Source organism: Pempheris klunzingeri, chromosome 21, assembly GCF_042242105.1.
Source record: "Pempheris klunzingeri isolate RE-2024b chromosome 21, fPemKlu1.hap1, whole genome shotgun sequence".
In the NCBI taxonomy this organism is placed as follows: Eukaryota; Metazoa; Chordata; class Actinopteri; order Acropomatiformes; family Pempheridae; genus Pempheris; species Pempheris klunzingeri.
In genome coordinates this window covers 3608430-3631337 of record NC_092032.1, presented here as the reverse complement: position 1 = coordinate 3631337, position 22908 = coordinate 3608430, and the positions used below count along the sequence as shown (strand labels likewise).

The 22908-nt window shown below is 43.6% G+C and overlaps 3 protein-coding genes across 10 annotated transcripts in view; 2 read left to right on the top strand and 1 right to left on the bottom strand.

Moving 5' to 3' along the window:
• LOC139221269 (microtubule-associated protein 4) overlaps nucleotides 1–5152 on the top strand; it is a 98910-nt gene extending 93758 nt beyond the window's left edge. For 7 of the 8 annotated variants that reach the window (XM_070853200.1, XM_070853204.1, XM_070853202.1 and 4 more), the window contains 4 exons: nucleotides 9–90; nucleotides 690–802; nucleotides 3756–3948; nucleotides 4253–4318. In XM_070853200.1, coding sequence (XP_070709301.1) covers nucleotides 9–90; nucleotides 690–802; nucleotides 3756–3948; nucleotides 4253–4260 — 396 coding nt within the window. In that variant the 3' untranslated portion in view covers nucleotides 4261–4318. Of the gene's footprint in view, nucleotides 1–8; nucleotides 91–689; nucleotides 803–3755; nucleotides 3949–4252; nucleotides 4319–4411 lie in introns of those variants that run through there. The other variant, XM_070853198.1, reaches the window with a different exon arrangement.
• Nucleotides 5153–9968: 4816 nt separating this feature from the next.
• On the top strand, nucleotides 9969–22337 carry ift74 (intraflagellar transport 74). The gene is made up of 20 exons (XM_070852925.1): nucleotides 9969–10046; nucleotides 11054–11209; nucleotides 12013–12154; nucleotides 12314–12362; nucleotides 12514–12612; nucleotides 13117–13177; nucleotides 13559–13618; nucleotides 13722–13783; nucleotides 18727–18865; nucleotides 19039–19101; nucleotides 19401–19544; nucleotides 19711–19751; nucleotides 20049–20128; nucleotides 20553–20606; nucleotides 20795–20892; nucleotides 20979–21105; nucleotides 21228–21391; nucleotides 21485–21610; nucleotides 21906–21966; nucleotides 22101–22337. The coding sequence occupies exons 2-20, from the start codon at nucleotides 11081–11083 to the stop codon at nucleotides 22214–22216; spliced, it is 1815 nt and encodes a 604-aa protein (XP_070709026.1). The 5' UTR covers nucleotides 9969–10046; nucleotides 11054–11080; the 3' UTR covers nucleotides 22217–22337.
• Nucleotides 14731–17202, bottom strand: LOC139221312 (leucine-rich repeat-containing protein 19-like). Its single transcript, XM_070853247.1, has 6 exons — nucleotides 17032–17202; nucleotides 16624–16877; nucleotides 16271–16382; nucleotides 15772–15859; nucleotides 15297–15506; nucleotides 14731–15168 (listed from the first exon to the last, which is right to left on the bottom strand). The coding sequence occupies exons 1-6, from the start codon at nucleotides 17128–17130 to the stop codon at nucleotides 14813–14815; spliced, it is 1119 nt and encodes a 372-aa protein (XP_070709348.1). The 5' UTR covers nucleotides 17131–17202; the 3' UTR covers nucleotides 14731–14812.
• Nucleotides 22338–22908: the final 571 nt, after the last annotated feature.

Genomic DNA, 22908 nt, shown 5'->3' with positions numbered 1-22908 from the left:
TTTTACAGGTGCAGATACTCAACAAGAAGGTGGATCTGAGTAAGGTGACATCAAAGTGTGGATCCAAGGACAACATCAAGCACAAGCCTGGTGAGCAGGGAAATGTTGCTTTGTCCCTTCACTGTATTTAATACATGCTGCTCAGAAGGTGTGCTGGATGATCTCTCTCACTCCGAGTTGGCAGTTCATTCGGTATAGTGCGATACACCACCCTCCTACCTTTATGAAGGGTTTTCAAGTTTGGCTTCAGCTTGGTGCATCTGTAAATTGGCAATTGAGTGTGTATGCATATATATATATATGTATATATATATATAGTGATCCACAATAACAGTGCATATTATTGATTCAGACTTTATTTCATGAGTTTTTTTAAACTTAAAACAAAAACACGGTCTGACAAATAGTTATCACCATTGTTGCTTATTGTAAGTATGGAAGGTTTTTTTTTCTAGGCATATTCATTTGAATAGCATGATCCCCGCTGTCAGCAGCTGCACTTAACTCCAGCAACATTTTAAATGCTACAGCAGAGTGTAGGATTAGCCCGTTCTTGACTTGACTAGAAGGAGCTGCTCTACAGTAAGGAGGCTGCATCTGCTTTGCTGTTGCTCATGAATATGTAAGCTTGTAAGCTTGTGTCCATGCGCGCGTGCGATCATCAGACTGAATGTCCCCGTGTGCTGCAGGTGGTGGCGATGTGAAGATTGAGTCCCACAAAGTGAGTTTCAGGGAAAAGGCTCAGTCCAAAGTGAGCTCCATGGACAATGTGAGCCATTCACCTGGTGGAGGAAACATCAAGGTGAGGCGACCACACCTGTGTGCACTGTTTCTCTGTCTCTAAACTATAACATGTTTGGGTTCACAGTCCCGTTCATTGGTTGACTTTTTATGAGCCGGCCAGACCCTGTAAAGATCGAGGATTCAGGTTTACATCTGCATGTAGTTTAGCCATTGTTGTGCCCGGATGAATGCAGTCCATTATGATAAATATAAAACATGTATGGCTGCACATCTACTCACAATTAGTTCACTACTGATATTTCTGAAATGTATCTGTTGCTCTACATGTTTTTGTAAGCCTGAACTCTCTTGAATCGCAGACCTAAAAGAGTTCTTTAAATACCGACTTAAAGCCTGCCACAACTAGCTTTCAAATGTCCCTTAAAAAGAGACATCTTTAGGTTAATTATAAGGATAATTATTTCTGAAGCGTTTAAGGCACAAAAACAAAATTGCCAGTGAGCACACAACCTACCAACTGTCATCAGGTTCAGATTCAAATGTTGCTAAACTGGTCCAAAGCGGTATCAGACATCAGTTTTCTGTCTTTCTATTAAAGCCCCATGTTGAATAATCAAAACTGTTTTGACTTTTGCAGGAAACGCTGTGTTCATGCAGGACCCCGTCGCTCAGAGTTAGAACAGTATCATGTGACAGGGCCAGACCTTAAAGTTCCCCTCAGACAGGGCAGTGTAACACTGCATTTCAGTGTGGTTTTAAGTTACTTTTTAAGTGATGATTTGTCCAACGGGCAGCATGGTGGTGCTGTGGTTAGCACTGTTGCCTCACAGCAAGAAGGTCCCGGGTTCGAATCCCGGTTTGAATCCGGGGTGTTTCTGTGTGGAGTTTGCATGTTCTCCCCATGCTAGCCATCTCTCCGGGTACTCCGGCTTCCTCCCACAATCCAAAGACATGCACATTAGGTTAATTGGTAACTCTAAAATTGCCCGTAGGTGTGAGTGTGAGAGTGAAAGGTTGTCTGTCTGTCTCTGTCTCTGTATGTGGCCCTGCGATTGGCTGGCGACCAGTCCAGGGTGTACCCCGCCTCTCGCCCGAAGTCAGCTGGGATAGGCTCCAGCTCCCCCCGCGACCCTGACGGATAAGCGGTATAGAAAATGGATGGATGGATTTGTCCAACACCTATGAAGCATTATGTCTTCAAGACTGTGAAAATTGGTTAATATGTTGTCACACTTTTCCTTCTTCACAAATGAAAGTCAGACGTTTCCAGTTCAGGCACATATTTTGTGCAGCACCAAATGCTCAAGAACCGGTCTAAAGGACTTCCTCCTCTGGGAACTTCCAGTGACTCATCAGAAGCCTGCAGTGTGCTTATGAAACCTTTGTCACACTGGCCAATAGAAGGTGGTTGACTGAGGGACACTTACTGACTCAGGTCCTGTGTCTCAGTGTCAATTAGTGAAACATTTGTGTCCTGCTTGTCTCGTTCCACCTTCTGTGTTCAACAGTGACACCTCAGCAGCGTTGGGTGGCTTCAGGCTACAAGCCACCAATGATAATGACAGCCTGTCGTAAACCAGCTGCAGCGACCTAAAAACACCTCAGACCCTCCACACCTGCTATCAGCTCCTTTTCTCCTGACCTTTTGTCCCTCTGTGCTGAAACGGTGTGGACGCTTCCCACAGGGGACAACTCAGCTCAGCTCTGTCCAACACATTTAGAGAGAACAGATAGGGAGAAGACAGAGATGTGACCTGATGGCAACTGCATGGCCACAGCCCTCCATGTTTAATACAAATGACTGGGGTTGGTCCCAGGTGTGACAGGATTGAAGCTGCACACTGGTGGGTTGGGTTATCGAGTGGGATGGACTTTTTGATCCCTCAGAAAGGAAAGACATTTTGGGCAAATGATGGGAAATGAAGTCACCTGTCCGTCCCCTCAGCCTACGGCAGCCCATTTGTGCGTCATGATCACTGCATGATCCCATCCTTCACTTACATGCTCATCTTCACACACTGCTGTGCACACCCAGTTGTCATCTGCCTCCAAACGTCTGAAGGTGTGTAATCACAAGGACCGCCGAAAATAGATTCACATAACAACCTGTCTGAAAGAGGCGTTTGCTTGTTGACAGGTGTTACGTCTACAACTTCAGTCTGTTTTTAAAGATGATTTGTGGAGTTCTGAAACATCGATTCCTTCGTTCAGCAGGACCCATTGGACTTGTGGCTGAGTTCCATAGGCAGGGTAGTTGTAGTCCAAGATGGACTAACACATTGTTGGTTTGAGCTTTTTCATGGGATTTGCTGAGTGTAGGGAAAAGTATATGTTGCCAGCCTCGTCCTTTTAAGCCTGACCGATGCCGACTGAAACACCATCTTATGAAGTAAGAACAAATGACGAGACATTTAACGTTTCCGGCTACATGGCTGAAACTCAGACCTTTTATTTCTACATGTTCCTACAGTTTTCTGAAGTGTGCATGGAGTGTAGAGGCCTCTCTGACTGTGTGTTTACCTGGTTTTGTCCTCTTACAATGAATTCCTCCAAGGTAGAAGAGCTTTCAAGCATGTTTATAGAAACGTGTGTGAGATCACGCAGAAGGATTCGTTGGTTAGGAAAGGCGTCATTTCTACACATCTTATACTTCTTTACTTTATACATCTGCTTTTTTGATCTGATGTGCTTGAATTTACGATTTATTTTCTGCCATTGCATTCCTATAGGCATGTTCAGTTCTTCACTTTGACTGTTATATGCTCCAGTTTTTTTTTGTGTCTGTTGTTATTCCATTTCCCTCCACCTTAGTCTGGCTCCAGATCTTTGAATGTTTTTAGCAAGACGTCTGCATCGGCAGATTTTTGCACATTTCAATTACTTGTTAATAACTACATAGAGAACTTAATCAGTCTTTAACAAAAGATAACAAATTTAGTTGCATGAGATTTGGAGCCAGGTTGTTGCACCCCCACCCCCACCGATTGACACGCCCTGCTATGTGTTTCTAGGCTGAGGGGGCCCAGGAGACAACAGAGGGCAGTGGGACTCCCCTGAGTGACAACGCGGCCCCAGCCCCAGGCTCTGGGCCGGGGCAGGCAGGGTGCCCTGCTGCCCAGGAGAATGGGGTGAAGGAGGGGGCTCCCTGTGATAGTGAGGGCCTCCGGGAGCCCCAGGCTCTGGACTCACACATCCCTGAGACAAGTAAGTTTGTGTGTGCCAGCCTCATCTGCCATCAGTCCAGGGTTTGACTCCCACGTAGCAAACACGGAAGAAGGACGTGCACAGGAAAAGCCAACGATGACCTGTTGCCAGGAAACAACTAAACCATGTGTAGTGAACGGACTAACAGTGCGGGGGGGGGGAGATCATTTCTTAGATAGAAGTGTTGATCAGACAGCCTGAGACTGCACAGAGTGTGTCTGCATCTCTGTTTGTGTACTCATTATGATGTCTGCAGTCCAAAGCACCTGATCACACCATCATCTTCCGACTTCTTATCTTGCAGGCATCTAATTCTACTGTCCCTCTGCCCCCCCTCATCTCAACTCCCCACAACGCCACCTCCTCCCCCGTCCCCACCTTCTCCTGTCTGTATTATTTCTTTCTCCCTCACTTCCTCGCCCTCTTCTCTACCCCCCTTTTCTTTCCAACCTTTCTGCTGCAGATTGAGTCTTTCAAGCTCAACTTCCGCGAGAAAGCTCGCTCTCGCACGGACCACGGCGCCGACATCATCACCTGGCCAGCCCCCCAGCACAACACCAGTTCCAACCCACAGGGTTCCTCCCATTCTCTGCACCAAAACCACCACCACCCCCCGATTCCTCACAGTGAACCCTCGGCTTCTGCACGCTGTGTCAGCTCCCTCTCCGCCCCCCCCTTGCTACACCCTCAGGGGGGAGTCCAGGGGGACAACAGCGGCCCCTTTAAGGGATCTTGACCTTTCTTGCCCCCATCAAGCTCTGAAACCCCCCTTTTATCTCAAATCTGTCATTGCAAATGTTTGAATCATCCAATAGTTCTGTCAGCTCAATGTTACCACACCTCCTCCGTCACATCTGAGCTCATCATTGCGTGCTATCGCCCCCCCCATCATAGCCTTCCCTACCCTCCTGTTTGGCTGAAGAGACTGTGTAGACTAAGCTTTGGTGGGAAATGAGGGGACGGCAACGTTTTCTCACACATTTGGTTCCATCTTCTCCAAGCTGGCTGAACCTGGAATCCGGTGGGCATCACTCGGACCCTCCTCCCCCACAGCCTGCCGGTGGACTCCGACCCCGCAGCATCTCACCTCCACAACACCAAACAACAGCAGCGATCACTTCACCTATCACCTGAGGAGCGTGGAGTCTCTCTCGGACTCACCCATGGCCTCCGTCACACACATAGCTTATCTTTTCCTCGTGACTTCAGGGGCTTTTTGTTCCCAGTAACCATTTACTCTCTGCTTCAGTAACATTATAGTAATTCATTGTCCATCTCATCTGCTTCATCGCGTCCTTTCTCTTCTCTGTCACTTACCATAAACAAGCTGACAAATACAAATGCTAGACAAGTAGGCTGTTTGAACCATTTTAGGCTGTTTAACTCTTTATTCTCTATGTTTGTGATGATGTGCTTGAGTGACAAAATTGTGAAAAAATGAGCTTTGGTTTTCTGTTGGGATCTTATTTCTGTCTTTCTTTCCCTCTAGTTCTCTTAGTTTCTTGATTTTTTTTTTTTTTTTTTGATTTTAAAGCAAGGTTTTATTTATTTATTGTATGTTTCTTCCTGTATAAGCAACACAGTGAGCTGTCTTTTATTTTCCCTGATAACACTTGGAAAATCTCTGGAAAACACGCACAGGTTTTTGTACACAAGGTCGCATAGTGAGGAAGAAGAAGATGTTTCGAGGGAGGAAGAAAGTGAAAAAGGAGGCGTGGCCGGAAGGGTGAAGAAGAAGCACTTGAGGCGCGCTTTAGGTTAGTGGCGAAATAGCCAAAGGCGTGTTGAAATCTGAGTACGTTCGACTAGAGAAGCTTTAACAGGACACGCAATCCAGAGGGAGAAGAGGAAGATGTGTAAATGCTGCAGACAGAGAAGGTGAAAGGAGCTGCGTGTCTCACAGCTCAGAGGAAGAGGATATCATAGCTGGCAGAACAGACAGAAAATGCAAGGAGCAGCCTGGTATTGCCGTTTTAAGGAGCCGCGCCGATAGTTGAGTGTAGTCGTGGTTGTTGTCCTACTTCAGGTCTATGAGGGTCACAGAAAAGAGTTGATGAAATCTCCAGAAGAAAACATCTCCAGTACGTGTTGGGCACTTTTGTCGTCAGGCCGCCGGCAGTGGAACATGACGTGGCTTTATCCTCTTCTCTTGTAACAATGTGTTCAGCTGTTGCCTTTATAATTGCATGGCCAGATTATACGACGCGAGCTGAAAGCCTGTTCGCATCCTGACTCAAAGTGTTGTGGTTTGGTACTGTGTGTATATCTCTGGGACAGTATAGGCAGTTGATGTGTTTGTTAGTCGAATCATGATTCTGGTTTCTTGTTGTTTCACCTCTTAGTTTCAGAATTGAACTGCACCGCCCAAAGGAGGTGCAGACACACTAACGGCGCCACCGCTGCTCACACACACACACACAGATATTCACGGGATGGTGTTTTCCTAACATGAGTTCAGATTTTTTTCAGCAGTGTTTTATTTCAGCGATATATCAGCTTCACAAGTCGCTGGCCTAGTAAAGTAAGAGCCTGCTCATCCTTCACTTGTCAGCCATGCTCAGTTTGAAGTAGAGTTTTCTAACAAAAGGGCTGTGCAGCGTCTGGAATTGATCATTCTTTTTTTTCTGCTGGTACCAAAATGTACTTTTGTGAACATTATAACCCCGCATCAGTTCAGGCTTCCAGATGATCACCTTATGAAGTTGTTATAGTGGACATGCTCGCGATCAGCCTGCAGTTTATTCACACATCCAACGACGCAGAGCAACATTAGCATTTGTCTGGAGCTCCATCGTGTTGTCTGTCAGCTGCTCGCTGCTGGTCAGGTGACTCATTTTGGGTTTTTCAGAACGTTTTAGCCGATGACTGCCTGTAGATGTTGGAAAATAGCTTCACGGGCATGATGAGAGTGAACCAAACATTAAGTTACAGGCCCTAAAACAACGTGCTGAAAGAAACTAAAATGCTACGTAGACCTGAGGGTGTCAGGTGATCATTTTCTGTACATTTGTCACCATGAGGGAAAACTTTCCCATTAAACATAGTCATGTGACCCATTGTTCAAACAAAAGTATTCATTAGTGGAGCTTTAACTTTGAGGAACAACATTTTCTACTAAAACCTTATTTCCTGTAGCAGAAGAGGCCAGACTTCTCAAATGCTAAATATTTTCAAAACACAAGGAGCACACACAAAAATCTACATTTCTATTTGAATCTAAAATGATTGAATCAAATTGAAGATGATGAATCTGATCCGTGCTACAGACACATCTTGGTTGATACCACAAGTGTCTACCAGCACTAGTTCTGACACATATCTAGAACAACAGGAAACACTGACTTCCAGTTTTTCATTTGAGCACTGATTGGACATAAAAGATTCAGAGGGATGATGACAAATACCTTGACAGAAAGGTAACAGTGTCATCAATATTTAACTCACAATTCAGTTTCAAGACCCCCCCCCCCCCCGAGAGGCAACATCAAAATCCACTTTTAGTTTTGACCTAATTGACTTAATTATGAATGAGCTTGCGTGATCACATGAATAGAGCAATAACCTGAATGACAGACCCTCATCTTCCCTCTACTATCTAATCATGGAACACAGTTCAATTCAGATTCAGTTATTATCTTCTTTTACATTGGAATCTCTTTCAATTTAATATAAGAAAATAAAGCCTTTCATGAAAGATCCTTTTTTTTATTTCCACAAAAATAGGCAATAACTTCCAGTGGACGTCTCCAGAAAGTGGGAATGAGGCCTGCTGAAAGAGCAGCTCTCATCAAATAGATGAATTACTTTGTTTGGGCCATGGCTGTTGTCCAGCTAAATTTGTCCTCGTGCCTGACGGCAGCCACGTTTTAGCTTTGCTTTTACCCCCCCCGCCCTCGAGTTTTTACTGACCATTACTTATGAGATTGCAAAAGGATGTACATAGATATTTTATTGTTGATGCACTCGTTACGGCCCTAAAATAAGAGCGAAAGACAGTACGGCAACAGCGTCAGGGAGTTTGGGGTGGGGGGGTGGTGGGTTTCAACTTTGTTCAAAACAGCTTTTATGTCCATGTACCTTTAACGGTTAAAGGGGAGGAAGCCTTTTATCATGACTTTTATGACTATTATTCTGATTATTAGTATGACAAATTGAAAAAGGCTGCCTTTTTCATCAGAAAGGGGCCACTGAAGTGAAAGAATGTCTTTTTGAGATATATCGAACTAGAGACGCAACACTTTTGTATATGTATTTATCGTTGTGTTCCTGTAGCCTCGTGGTGAACGTGCTCTCATGGTTGAAGGGATTCTACTTTTGATAATGTGACAGTCAGTTTCACGACCTGTGTCCTGGAGTTTCTCCAGAGGTGAGCACAACAAGATCTGAACCCCATATAGGACTTAGAAAGTCTTTCAAATCTCAATAAATCAGGTTTTATTTAAAGCACTGTAACAGCAGCTTCATTTAGACATATTCAACTGGCAACATAGAGCTTAACTAATTTAAGAAATGTTTAACATTTGTAATGCACAACTATGAACTCATGCCCCAAGCCCAGTCTTAAGAAATAAGAAGAACGTTATGAGCGGCTGGTGAACCTCTCAGTCAGGGCACGTTGACCTCTGCAGGTTCATTCACAAGAACAGAAAACTGAATGGGATTGAAGCTAACTGTATATCACAGCCGGCACAGGGAAATAGTTGTTTGAGCAGACAATAAGCAGAGGTCCATGTACAGGTCTGTGTTTTGGGAGTGCTGCAGATCAAAATACAGTGGTTGCTACATACGACACTCAGAAAGAGGGGACCTGCCCTGGAGAGTCACAGAGGCCCTAACACATCTAGTGTAAGGTTAAGAAGACTAATTATAGTTGTAAGGTTTGGCTTGTGTAAGAAATGCTCCTCAGTAATCTATCCATGGAGTGTTGTAGAGCTTCACTCATACCAAACATGCAAGTGTAACACTAGCTAATAAACACCTACTGTACCTGCAGAGCATGCTGAAAAAACAACAATGGGATGTGTTAGGTAGACTTACTCATTTGCAGAACCTCCTCATTGTTTTTTGTGGTTTTATTATTCTTTTTTTTTCAGTAATTTGATTTTTTTTTTTGTTTGGAAAAGAAGTGTTTATTGTGATTACTTGTTAAAATTAGTGATGTCATTGTTGAACATGAAATAAAATGGACTAAAACTCTTATTTGTCTAACTTTCTTCTGTTTCAGACAATCACACAGGTGTTTTCTGTGAGCTGATTTCAGGTCAGAGTTGGGCAGAGCTAACTTCATACACTTTACTCAACAGAATAATGAAGGTGGAAATTGTTCTGCCTTAATAGTAACAAAATTAAGAGGAAGGTCAGCGTGATGTCAATCAAACATGGTTTAATGACCTTTTCACAGCAGATATGATTCACTCAAGTGAAATGTGGTGTTCTGCACAAGTAGAAATAAAGAGGGACACTGACCTCTGGTGGGTTCTTAAGGATTAGAGAATCTACCAATCCTTACCATGCAAATGCAGCATGGTACCAGATGTACAGTATATCAGAATATCAAGTTCTTTCTCAAAACTACATTACTTATATGAAATCATATTCCATATTTACACTTTTTGAATTTTAGTATGTGTGTAAGTGTTCCAGATTTGGACTGATTCTGGCTTTGAACCTTCTTTACTAACCCACCTCTAACATCTCAGTGCAAAGTGGGTTAAGAACATTTTAAAACGAGGGAGAAAAGCTGCGCCTGCCCCATGAAGAATTCAACAGAATATTAACACCCCCCACCCCCACCCCCCCTCCCCTCCTGACTGGGATGTGGTCTGCCTCTATTTCAGCTGTTGGACGCTGGGGGGCAGCAGCACACCTTTCACCTCTCCACTGCCCTGCCGAATTACATGAGAAGAAGAAGACGGTTTCCATAGTAACGATAACATTACCTTTAGCTGCTGACTAGCTTATAGCTAACGCTAACGCTTGCTCTTCAGCTTTCAGTTTTCCTCTCGTGGAAACTAGTTAACTCAGCAGCGGCTTCGGTCGGACATATAACAGACCCACACCGTTGCCGTCGACAAAAAACAACCGAGAAGGAGTTTAAGGTACGAAACACTTGCACAGTTAGCTTATCCATGCTAACAGCTCTTCCGTGGCTACTAGCTATCGCTAAAGTCACTCCAACTGCTTAATGATAATATGCTGCAAACTGAAAACGACCGAGGTGAGTTAAGCCACTGCGTTAGTTCACGTCATGATAACTCTGACAGATAACGTGAAGTTTGTCGTGGCGTACACAACAAGGCTACCGCTGGAACCAACTGTGGGAAGTCACCTTTAAATGTAGCATTGACGAGCGATGGCTAATATTTGCATTTGAAACTGTCATCAGGCTTCTTCAGATGGACGTGTCGGCTTTTGCTGTCGGCTTTCATCCTTTAAATGTGTGTTTTACGCACTGGTTGCTCTGCTTTACGGAAAACAACGTCTAAAGACCACGTCCACAGATCATACAGTGTGAACCAACCGGGTTTGTAATCCCTTCGGATGGTGCTGTGTGTCTGACTGCTGCTTCTCAAGCCAACCTCAAAGCAGCCCGAGTTGGGTTTCATTTGTTTAACTTCTCTCATGTCAAGAGACGTGAATGTATGTGGCTGGCCTTAAAAAAAGACAAAGAAATAATAGACTTATAAATAAAAATACTGTGACGAATCCCAAATCATCATATCAAATGTGACTAAAACAAAATCAGCTGATCCTTGATCTTGCAATCATTCATTTCTGTTCATGCACCATTCCACCAAGCTGCCCAAAGGAGGCCCCCCTTTATTCTGAGTAAGTGGTGGCCTCTTCTGCTCCCAACGCTATGTCTTCCATCCTTCATCCCTCTACACCACACAGTATCAGCTGGATCAGATGTGTCCATTCAGCCAGTTAAAAGCTAATTAGGTGTAAGCAGAGGAGGAAAGGGTGGAACATATACACTACTGCTGGGGCTTAGACCAGAGTCTGCGTCAGGATTCAAACCAAACGTCCAGTCCCAAGGAAGCGTCAGTGCCCTCCTATGAACACAAGAACCAATGTTTAACAAGCACTTTGTCGCTCTTTACAGTTAATAGGTACACTGGTTTTAGGCATCATGGCAAGCCAGCGCCCTCCCTCCGTCATGGGACGCCCAGCGAGCCGTAGTGGATCTGTGCTCCCTGGTGCTGGAAGACCCCCAACGGCTGTCCGACCTCCTCCCACAGCTATACGTGTTGCAACTGGGGTAAGAAACCTGCAGTTTGGATGCATTTTAGCTTTGAGGTACGATTGATGTGCCTGTGAGTACATCGGGTACTCTGCTACAGTCAACATATCAAAGGTACAATAATATTTCTTTATTTTCATATCTTAGGTCAGTATGTTTTGGTAACCAGCAGATGTGAGAACACATTTATTGTTGGTTCAATGAGTGAGTCTGTGTTTGGCCACAGATGTAGTCTCTTGGAAAGGTGGATCTAAATCAAGAGAACTTAATCTGTAATTTTGTAAAGCTTTTTTTTTTAAAGTGAATTTGGTAAAAGATCAGTTTGTAGAGATGATGTCAAAGTACCTTTACACTTTATGTGTTGGAAAAGCACACTTTATTGCAGTGTAAAGTTGTTCTATTGCCTTTTTCTCTTGTGTCTATTTGAAATCACGCTGTAGCATGGTACAAATACAAGGTTTCTTCCCTGTTCCCCACGTTTGTCAGCGTGGGAAACATGAAACCCAGCATCTCCCTTCTCATAACTGACTGGCTGACTTGGCTCTGTGAACAGTTTCTTCTCACACAACAAAGCAGGCACTGGGTGCAGCACTTTTTCTGGTACAACCAACATCTCGTATCTTATGTCTCTCATGACACCGATTAAAACAAACTACTGTTGGTGCAAGCATGATTTCTACTTGAACTTGTGATCTGCGTGGAATTACTAGCTGATGAACTCTTTCGATGCTGCAGTGTTGGTAACTAGCGTCACATTTTAATACTAATGTTTTCTGCAAATGAGCCTGCATAAACTCTTTGTTGTTTAATTTTCAATCCAGATGGTTCCAGGTACAAGTGGTCATCCCGGTATGAGGGGCAGCATCCCCATCACCACCCCTGGAGTCCTATCGGCACAGATCAAAGTGACTGACAGGCCGGTGACCCAGCAGGGGCTCAGTGGGATGAAAACGGGCATGAAAGGTACGTTTGAAGTGACATCAGCCCGTTCTTTTCACATGGAGAGATTTGTATTCTTCTGGTTCAATGTTGGCCACCATAAAATAGACATTACATCATTACAAGTCTCCCCTCCCTCTCTCTTTCTCTCCACCCCCTCCTTCCTTCTTTCATCCCCAAAAGGACCTCAGAGACAGATTCTGGATAAGTCCTACTACTTGGGCCTTCTTAGGTAACACAAACTACTATTAGTCCTACTGCCACCACCAAAACATATTAAGACCTTCTTGGTATTACTTTACACCTTTCAACCATTTCTTAAACTTCCTGTTGATGGGTACAGAATGTTTCCATTTAAAAGTGAATGGTTTTGTTGTGCTCAGGAGTAAGATCAACGAGTTAACCACAGAGACCAGCAAACTGCACAAAGAGATCGACAACTACAACCAGGAGAACTCTGTTTATCTTTCCTATGAGAAGAGGTGAGTGGTGTGTTCCTGTTTAGTGCCAGGCATTAGGTGTGCTTCATTTCACAGTCTGCAAATACTTCCAAATAAAAAAAGAAAAGACATAAAGGAAGGCTTAAATTCATGCTGTGACGAAAAAACAAGGTGTTTGCACTAACACGTTTCTAAATGTATGACCTCTATTGATCAGAAAAAATGAGATGAAATGCTGTCAGGATCAGTCAGACTGAGCTCACGAGGTGACAGTGAGTCATATATTAGGCTCGCCCATTGCGCATTGGTTTCATGGGAATTACTTAATCGGAGCAGCACACTGTGCAATGCTGTGTTAAAACAGATCCTCTTTTCCTGTCTGCAAAAGGTCTGTTTGTCTGTAGGATTACCAAATCACATACGAATACAAGGAGATAAATGACGTAAAGAATGAATATTATGATTAACAATAGAATGACAGCACAAAAACAACATCCTCAAATCTCCTGCCCACCAACCACATGTGTTGTTTTCTTTCCCCTTCAGAGCTGAAGGCCTGGCTATAGAAATTAAGGATCTACAAGGCCAGCTTGCTGACTACAACATGGTAATCAGCTGTAAACTATGTGTTTTAGCCATTGTCTGTAATTATTATCAACCAGTGGCCACTGGAAAATGATCCTCCGTTTCAACATCCTGGACATTACAGGGAACCAACTGACTTTTGACACTTCCTGTATTGAGCTGCAGTTATGACCCCATAGTGAATATAGAAAGAGTTGTTTGTTAGCTACTAAGTCGGTATACTATCATTTGAATATTAGTTGTGTACTTCCAGATGTTAAGTGTCTGGTGTAATGCACAGTGTTGAATAGTTTACATTAGACTGCACTCTCCTTATTAAACACTTGACGACCGTTGATGCGTCATTTAATTTAGCGTCATTTTTGCAATTCATGTTTGTGTAAATTATGAATTTGTATTTCAGCTGGTGGACAAGCTCAACACCAACACAGAGATGGAGGAAATGATCAAAGACTACAACACTGTAAGTGCACCGTTTAAGCATTCCTGCTTAGAACTCAAAAAGCTGAGTCAAAGCTCTGATTCAGCAGCAGACTGTGACCTTTCATCACTTTCATTCTTTTCAGTTAAAAGCCCAAAATGACAATGAGGCTGAAGGCATTGACAGCATCTTCTCTGAGAGGAGAGAGTAAGTAGATATTCCTTTATTAGTCCCACAACAGGGACATTTACAATTATGGTTATTGCAGTGTTCTCTTAATCAGTTAGTGCCATCAACAGTTAATTAAGGAAAATGACTTATTGTTATGATGTCATTGTCATGTCTTTCATAAAAGTGAGCTGCGTTTTACAGCTAAACAACAATTAGTAACATAGGATGTTGCATGAATCAACATATTTACATGGTAATCTTAAAGTACCTTCAAAAAGACTCTAAATGGTACATGTCACAAAGTGAGTGAAGCAGAAGAAGGACTCCCTGGTTTTGACCCACTTGTACATATTCTTTGTAAGTGTGGTTGCTAAAATTAGGCCCAGAGGCTAAAATGAAAGTGAACCTCAACTACAAGCCCCAGGTGAATGAAACTGTATGACATGCAGGAATAAAATCAGATACAGACTTACAAAGAAAAGTCCATGGGTAACCCCATTTTCTCTTAGCGAGTGAAATCACTGTTGTAGGCTGTGCTGCAGACTGACAGACTTGATTCCCACCTCACCTGAAGAGCTCACATAACCTCTGTTATTGAGGATCTGCCATGCAGCTCAGAGACAGCATATAACAAGCTTCTCGTCACCTGGATCAGCTGTGCAATCTGTCTCTTCTCACTAGTGCCATACAAACAAGCTGAATATCAAATGTTTCAATTTAACCTCAAGTGCACATTTTGCACCAGGCAACGCATCCACTCTATCTCTATCATACCTCCGGAGCATGAATGTGTGGAGCTGAGTGGAGTGTGGAGTAAAGACCCACATCTGTTCACTGTTTAAGTATGATAGGCCTGGTTTACTGCATGTTGTTGCCATTGATGTGATGCTATAATGTAATGTAAAGTCAGTAGAAACAGCACAAGGAGCCTCAGGTGATGAACCAGCATTACAACAGTATTACAACAGTATCTAGAGGAAATATTCTGTAACCCCCCCGACTCCCCACCCCCTCAGTGAGTGCCAAGTTTTTCCTTTTGTGATGATTGCTCATCTTATCACTGGTTTACCAGCTGCTGTTCGCTGAAATCTCCTCTCCTGCACATCCCTCTTCCCTTTTGATGTATGGATCCTCAAAATACCCATCTTCCTCCTCCTCCTCCTCCTCCTCCTGTATCTGCCCATTCTGTTGCTCGAAGGTGAATGTCTGATGGTTTGGGTGTCTCCTCGTCTCTGAGAAGACTGTTGATACGATGTCATCGTCCTGTTCTTGGCGTAGCCGCTGATGACGGTAGTTGTGAAAAAGCTTGTACCAGGAAGGCCCCTTTATGCCGCATACGATGAGCATGGAGGTGCATAGTGCGAAGGCTGCAACTCCTGCTGTGAACTTCCACGTGTTGCCAACAGCAACAGGTTTCTGGTCTGGTTGTAGTTGTAGTGTGGAGACGGGGAGAGGAGACCAGTCCGTTAAGCTTATTATGTTTTATTTGTACATGATACAAGAATGTAAAGAAAAGTGGGTCAGATGTCCACATCTCTTTTCGTCCTACCTCTGTTGATGTTGTGATTGTAGGTTGTTGTCAGCGTGCTCTTCAGCGTTGTGGATGCTGATGCTGTCGACTCCTGAGGGTTGACTGGTGTTGGTTCATGTTGGTCTGTAGTAAAGGTGGGCGGTGGTGATGGGTAACACACAGCTGTAGCCTCCAACAGATCACGTCCAGCCTGCTCTTTTGGAGACGCACAAGTGACTCCAGGTCCCCCTGTAGAGCCAGGCATCACATATAAATTTAATCATTTAATCCATGAGCATTCACTTAACACCCCCTTCAGACACGCACCCCTTTACCCCCCTTTAGCAATTGAATGTATTCCTGTCTGATTAAGCACCCAGCTCACATTTACCTGAAGTCAGACTGTAGAAACTCTAAGCAGGGTGCTGATTTTGCACTAAAATCTCTTTTAGTGTAACCGTGAAGCAGCCGAGATGAGGCTCACATGTTACCTTTAGTACTGAATGTTTATTACCAATGGTCACTCCTGCTGCTTTGGCCTCTCCAATGCTGCTCAGCTGTGGACAGGAACAGTTCCAGGGGTTTTCCTGTAGCTTCAGCACCTAATGAGACCAGGGGGCTAACGTTAATGGATACAAAATAACTTGGTTAACACACCTACATTTATGATGGAAAAACATGTTTGTCAAGGTTTATCAATCAATCAATCAATCAATCAATCAATCAATCAATCTTTATTTATATAGCGCCAATTCATAACAGCGTTTTGTTTAAACTCACTTGTTTCTTGTCCACTGATTATTCTCTCTTACTGACAATAATCAAGTGCAATACTAATGTTTTAGTGTGGCTGTATTTCAAACACTGAGTTTAGCAAAAGAAAAACCTTTAGGCTGAACACATCTGATATTCAGTTGTGGTCTCATGATACACTGTGAGCTATGTTTTAAACAGAGTCCTAATGAATAGTGAAAGCTTTGCACATTATGGGGGATCCCCCACAATAAGTTTACCTGTAGATTATTCAGCTGCCTGAACAGCTGTGTATGGAGACTTGTCAGCAGGTTGTGGGACAGATCAAGCTCTGTTAGGACGTCCAGGCCAGAGAAGGTTTCTGGGTCCAGGCTGATCAGTTGGAAATGCAGTCATTATTGTAGCAGTACAGACCTTAACCTAATTTTAGTCTGTACATTCAAATGTGACAGTACATACACAGGAACATCCCTTTAGAACAAATGTAGCACAATGCTAATACTGATACTTAGTTAATACTTACTTAATTTAAAACCCTATTTATATTTAACATTGTATTGAAATCATGTTAAAATGTGTATGCAGAATGGGAGCTAGCATCATTCTTTGCTACCTGCTGATGTTGTTCCTGGACAGAGACAGCACTCTGAGTCCTGGGACCACAGAGAAGTAGTTGGCTGGAAGACCGGTCACCTGGTTGCCATTCAGGTGGAGTTCTACAAGTCTGGGATAACTAGCCAAGGCTAGTCTGTCGCTGTCAGTCAGACTGATTAGGCTCTCCTCAATCACCAGTGTAGTGACAGAAGAAGTGTCACTGTCACTATGAGGAATGACTCGTAGAAGCTTGTTGGTCAAGTTCTTTACCAGCTGGTAATGGATGGATAGACAGTTACTACAATACATAAATAATCTGAATAGACACACAAACAGAGTTTAAGATACATCAAATTCATTGTGTGGTCCAAGACATTGCTCAATGTCATTAAAAAATCAGTTCCCCAATAGAAAGAACCTTTCCTACCAGTTTGTCTTCGTCCAGCACAGCATTCATTCTTGGTATATTCATTTCTACCACTGCAGTCAGCCACAGCAGTAGAAGAGGCTGCCAGCACCTTTCCATGATCCTACCTCGAAAAACAGAAACCTCTTTATCTGGAGAACAGTCCCTTCTTTGACCTGGGACGCCTGCTCAGACAATGGAATAGCTTTTTCGTGCTGTACTTTCTACGACATCCCTTTTTTTATCTCTGACCAACAGCATATAAGTCACTTATTAAGACCAACTTTCCTTTGCCTTCGCTTCGCTTTCGCTTTATAACTTCATAACTCCTCAGACTCCACTTTCTGCTTCCAGTACGAACATTTATTGCCAAGTTGGCTGCAGTTTAAAGAGATATTTTTTGTAAGACTTATTTTCTTATTGTCACTATGACATTGTGTGAAGTGTGGTATGTCACTCTCACACTGTCACTGTCAAATGCTCTTGGATAGTTTGCACATATCTTATTTCTGCTCCTGTGCTGCTACAATAAGCACATTTCCCTGTTGGGAATCCATAAAAGTTTATCTTATCTTCCTTTTAAAATAAATATGAGTGTGACCAAGCCCAAGATGACTTGTTCATATTGCTTTCTTAGTCTGTCCAACAGTCAGAGAAGTTATTTTCAAAGAAGGTTAGAGAAGGCGAAGCAACAGAACGTTTGGGGCTGCTTATCTTAAATAAATGCTTTATCGCAAAAATTGTCTGCCAGCTGGCAAAGCAACTGATCGAGGACTCAGTTACTCTTCTGAAGGACAGCTTAGTGACACAGAGCAACATGTTTAAAGAACGAGCAGCACTGACTAATATGTAGAAAGTGTAGTGATTACACATGTACACACACACTGGACTGTCTCTTATCTTCCTAATGTCCTCTGGAGAAAATAAACACATTCAACTTCTTGAAGGTGAAATTCAGTGAAGAACAAGCACAGCTGTTCCTTTTATAAATCCGTCCTGACCTGTGTCTGCAGAATAACCTCACATACAGCATAACCACATCTTTCTGTCTCTGTTTGTCATCTCAGACTTTAGTCTTATTCTGTCACACTGATCAATAACCAAAGGCACATACCTGTACTTCTCCAGGCATTTAGACCAACCTAAATTAACATGTCCGTCACTTTGCTGCAGCCAGCACAGCACATGACCTTTGTTCCTGGTTGTAAACCTGAGGCTGTCGTACTGTACGCACTTAAAGCTGACCTACACTGTTATCGCTGGCTAAACATTTATGACTTTATGTCTTCCTGTCTTACTGTGATTCGTGAAGTATCTTTAAGCCTTTTGTTGGAAACACGTCTCATTTAAGAATGTGAACGATGCAGCAAATGAAGGACTAGGATTAATAAGAAGTGTCTCAGAAGTTGTTTTTCAAATGACATCACATGATTTTAGGGAGAGAAGGCAAATGAGAAGAATTGAGTGGATGGGAGTGGGGAGGGAAGACGGAAACAAACAGAATGGAGGACAGCAGTAATATACTATACCATGTCTCCTCCAGCCTTCCTCCTCTGCATCCTTTCTTTATCTACCTATGTATCTATGTATCTATGTATCTGTCTTCTCTGGGTTCGAAGGACCTCACGGGTCTCCTTCTCCGTCCTATTAACTCCTTAAGCCGAAGCAAAGGCCCAGAATGATCCCCTCTTTGACCCTGGTGTTTTCACTGTGCAGGAGAGAGGAGGCTATCAGGGCGATCGAGGAAGAGATCAGGAGGGAAAGGCGGGTCACTGACGAGGTTATTCAGGCAATGCCAGCTGCAAAGCAAGAGAAATATTTCAGCATGACAACAGCCAATGAGGAACTGCTACAGGTATGAATGCAGCTGTAGCCCCACAATGTCATGATCCTGCTCTTTCCCTCGCATCAGCGTAATGTTTGCATCACACTACCACTGTTGCCACCATGTGAAATGAATTTACTCTCTGTCGTTTTCCTTCCTTCCTCCTTCCTCTCCGTTCTGTCCTCCTCCTCATTTGTTTGCAGGAGCTAACTATTCTCCAGGAGGAGCTGGACATTCTGATAACCAGGAAGGAAGATTACGAAGCAGTGAGCTGGGTTAAAAAGGGGCTGCTGGGTGAACGGAAGAGTTAATGTTCGGAGGGAAGGCAGGCAGGGTTTCTGCAGGGTTCACATAGTTAAATGTAAACCTTTTTAATGCCCCATAGAATGTAGTTCAATATCTGTCCAGTCAAAGTGACCCGAGTATGAAAGATAGCAGTGCAGTTCTTTACATCACTTCCTGGCACTTTGTAACAACACTTCCAGAAAGGGAGAAGACGGTGAAGAGGTAACAGTAGCAGTAGTGGTACTCTACACTGCTTTAACCTCCATTCTCCTGTGTGCAGGAGCTGGCCCACTCACACATAAAGCAGGAAGTGGTTCGACTTCACGACACTCTGTCATCACTGGAGGCGAAGCGGGACACCATGGAGGCTGAGCACAAGAGCCTGGGCTCCCCACAGGAGGAGAGGGAGAAGTTATTTAAACAGGTCTGCTTCACCACCAGCCAAGACATCAAACAGGACACTAATACTAGACAGTATGCAACAGCATCAGTTGTACTGATAAACCACAGTAAAGTTTAGCTTTAAACACGACAGATTTGAAGATGTAGGGTTCGTAAACAAACAATTTAAATTGCTGTTTTGTTTCCAGGTGAAGGAGGACAACCAGGAGATTGCCAGCATGGAGAGGCAGTATGTATTCAATAAACACATGCTGTGTCTGCATTGTTCAATCGAAAGTCTGAGCAGGAATCACTGGCCAGATAGATGGAATCACATTATTCTATTAATGTTCAAAATTAAATCTAGGAAGTCCATATATTAGTGTGCTTTGGAGAACTTTGCAGCATCAGTCATGAAGTGATCCGTCCTTAAGGGTTTCTGTAGGAACCTGATCAAGCTGACCTGTGCCTTGGCTCATTTACCCTGTGACCTTTGACCTCACAATGACTTGTGTATCAATGTGTGTGTGTGTGTGTGTGTGTTCAGGCTCACAGAGATCAGGGACAGGACTGCACAGATCACAGAGGCGATCCAGCAGCTGGAGCAGGACTCAGAGGAAGCCCAGGGTAGCACTGCACTCACTCTCTCATTTCTCCAACATGTCACAGTGGAAACTCCTCAGACCTCAGTGACTGCCTTGGTCTGTAATATAGTGTCCATCACAAAGTGTTCTCTTTGAATTCATTCTGTCCACAAAGACACTATAATCAAAATGACAATGTGGCTCATAAAAAATCCCTCAAGGATTTGAATTGTAGTCGATTGTTTACAGTTGCACTCAAAATGATTCAACCTTCACTGCAAATGAGGTGTTTTGGTGAAATGTACAAACCTTCAGTTGTGTTCAATCAACAACTAGAGCAACTGAAATCTAATGCTCTAACTCTGTCAGTTAACTGATTCATCAACTCCTCTTTTTAAAATGTGTTTTTACTTGGACATTTTACCAAACAATGATGTGACTGAACTGTTTGTTTGGCTGCTCATCAGGGGAGTGTCAGCAGAAATACAAAGAGCTGAAGAAGAAAGAAGAGGAAATTGACCGTGAGTTCAACATTTGGCAACTGATATAAGAAGACCTGAGTAGACTCAGACAGCAGTGACCATGTCAAAGTATTATCGCAGTATTAATTCCTTAGTATCTGTCAATACGTATAAATATGTGATCATGCACTTTGCAGTGCATGATCACATATGCAGCTAGTAGTCCTTCATTTCTCCCTCTGCTTCAGGGTACGTGGACTCATTTGAGGAATCCAGGGCTCAGGAGCAGGAGAAGATGACACAGAGCCAGGAGAACATCGTCTCCCTCCTGGAGCACTGCAGTAGGGTGAGGGCATGATTAGAAACCACGCCATCTACCACAGTCCAGCCTCTCTCCACCTTCTCTCTAAGTGTGTTTTTGTGTGTGTGTAGAACATGTTGCGGCTACGTCAGGTGGATACAGTGACAGCCAGTGAGCTGAGGAACATGCAGGAGGTGCTGGTCAGCAAGGAGACAGAGGTGGTCCAATCAGAGAGCACCGCCAGGGGCCTGACAACCGGTCAGCACACACACACACACACACACACACACACATAAATAAATACACACAGCCTGAGTAAAGTAGACCTTTGACAGACCTGAAAACCTGAACGCCTGTGTGCCCCGCTGTCCACCACCCAGAGTCCCAGCGCCTGCAGCAGGACCTGGAGAAGGTGCAGCAGCTGGAGGGGAAAATCACAAGTGAGCTCAGCACCCTGAAGGAGCGTGTCGGCACTATGGAGTCTGAGCTGCACACCTACCGAGACCTGGACACCCTGAGGCACATGGCAGAGGAGAAGAAAAAGGTAAGACAGGTTGTGCTGCACACATAAAGAAGAGACAGCTGTAACACCTCTGTGCTCAGCACAGCTAACATAGCACATGTTGTGCTGGTGCAGCGGCTGCAGGAAGACCGCGTGTCCCTGACTCGACGACGGGATTCATTCAGGCAGCTGCTGCAGGAAATGAACCAGAACTATGAAGCTCTGAAGACCAAACTGCAAGAAAACGAGACTCATGCTCAGGTTAGACTGGCAGCACGACAGACACCAAGACATCAGTAACTTTACATTACAGTTATCATCTAGCTGTTGTATATCTGCACATCGTCTTTGTTACAGGATCTTCCTCTAATACACCATTATGGGATGTTGTTGCTGTGAGAACCTGCATTTATTCTGTTATTCTGTGTGTGTGTGTGTGTGTGTGTGTGTGTGTGTGTGTGTGTGTGTGTGTGTGTGTGTGTGTGTGTGTTTGTGTGTGTGTGTGTGTGTGTGTGTGTGTGTGTGTGTGTGTGTGTGTGTATGATTTGTGTTACAGCTGGCTAACCTTGAAAGGAAATGGCAACACTTGGAGCAGAACAACTTTGTAATGAAAGAGTGTATCCTTCTGAAGTGTTTTTATCTCTCATTCAGAGTTCTGCCTTGTTAAAGAGAGCGGTCAGCTCTGTGAGATCCACTGTGAGGTTGATCCTCATCAGTAGCACCAGTGATCTTTCTTTAACTGCAGCATCAGTCATCGCCTCGAAATCTCAGGAAAGTGACTACGACTCTGTCACCAAGAACGTCTTCCAACAAGTGGCAGAGTTCAACAAGAGTCTGATAGAGCACCTACAAACCAACAGGAGTTAAACACACACACACACACACACAAACCAACTGATGTTGTCACTTTGATATTGTATTAAGCACAGCTGTCTTTGTTACAGCAGGCAGCACACTGACTCTCTTGTCTCTTGATTGATCAACAATGAGCCTATTTGTTTTTAGTACAGACTTTGTTTTTGTCAGTTAAATATTCAGTTTATGAAGTTTTTCAGTTTGTAGCGACAGTGGTACTCAGACTGTGGCTGCTTGTTGTCCCTGAAAGAAAAAATACCTAATTTTGTCTATTTAGCCAACATTTGTAAGTACACATAAAGTCCATCTTGTATATAAATGTAGAGGTTGTGCTTCATTCCATGTCACTATCTAATATCAGCCAAACACGGGCTCAAATGACCTCGTAGCTCATATTCACAGCAGGGATGAATCACACACCCAGCAATACTTAAGCTTGTGTAAGCTTTACTGGCAATATTTCTCATGTATAATTCTGTAATAATGGTAATGTTTGGGCTGTTTTGCAAGGTGCTCATACCTGCTCATACCTCTGACTTCATTGTTGCCTGGTAACGCAGTGCAGGCTTTTTAATCGGCCTGGTCCGTGGTCGTGGGTCATGTTGTTAAACGGTGCATTTTTACCACAAGGAACTGTTCTGGGAGCCAACACTTCACATTGGAGACAAAGAAGGTTTTTCTTGTGTAACCATAATAACTCATGA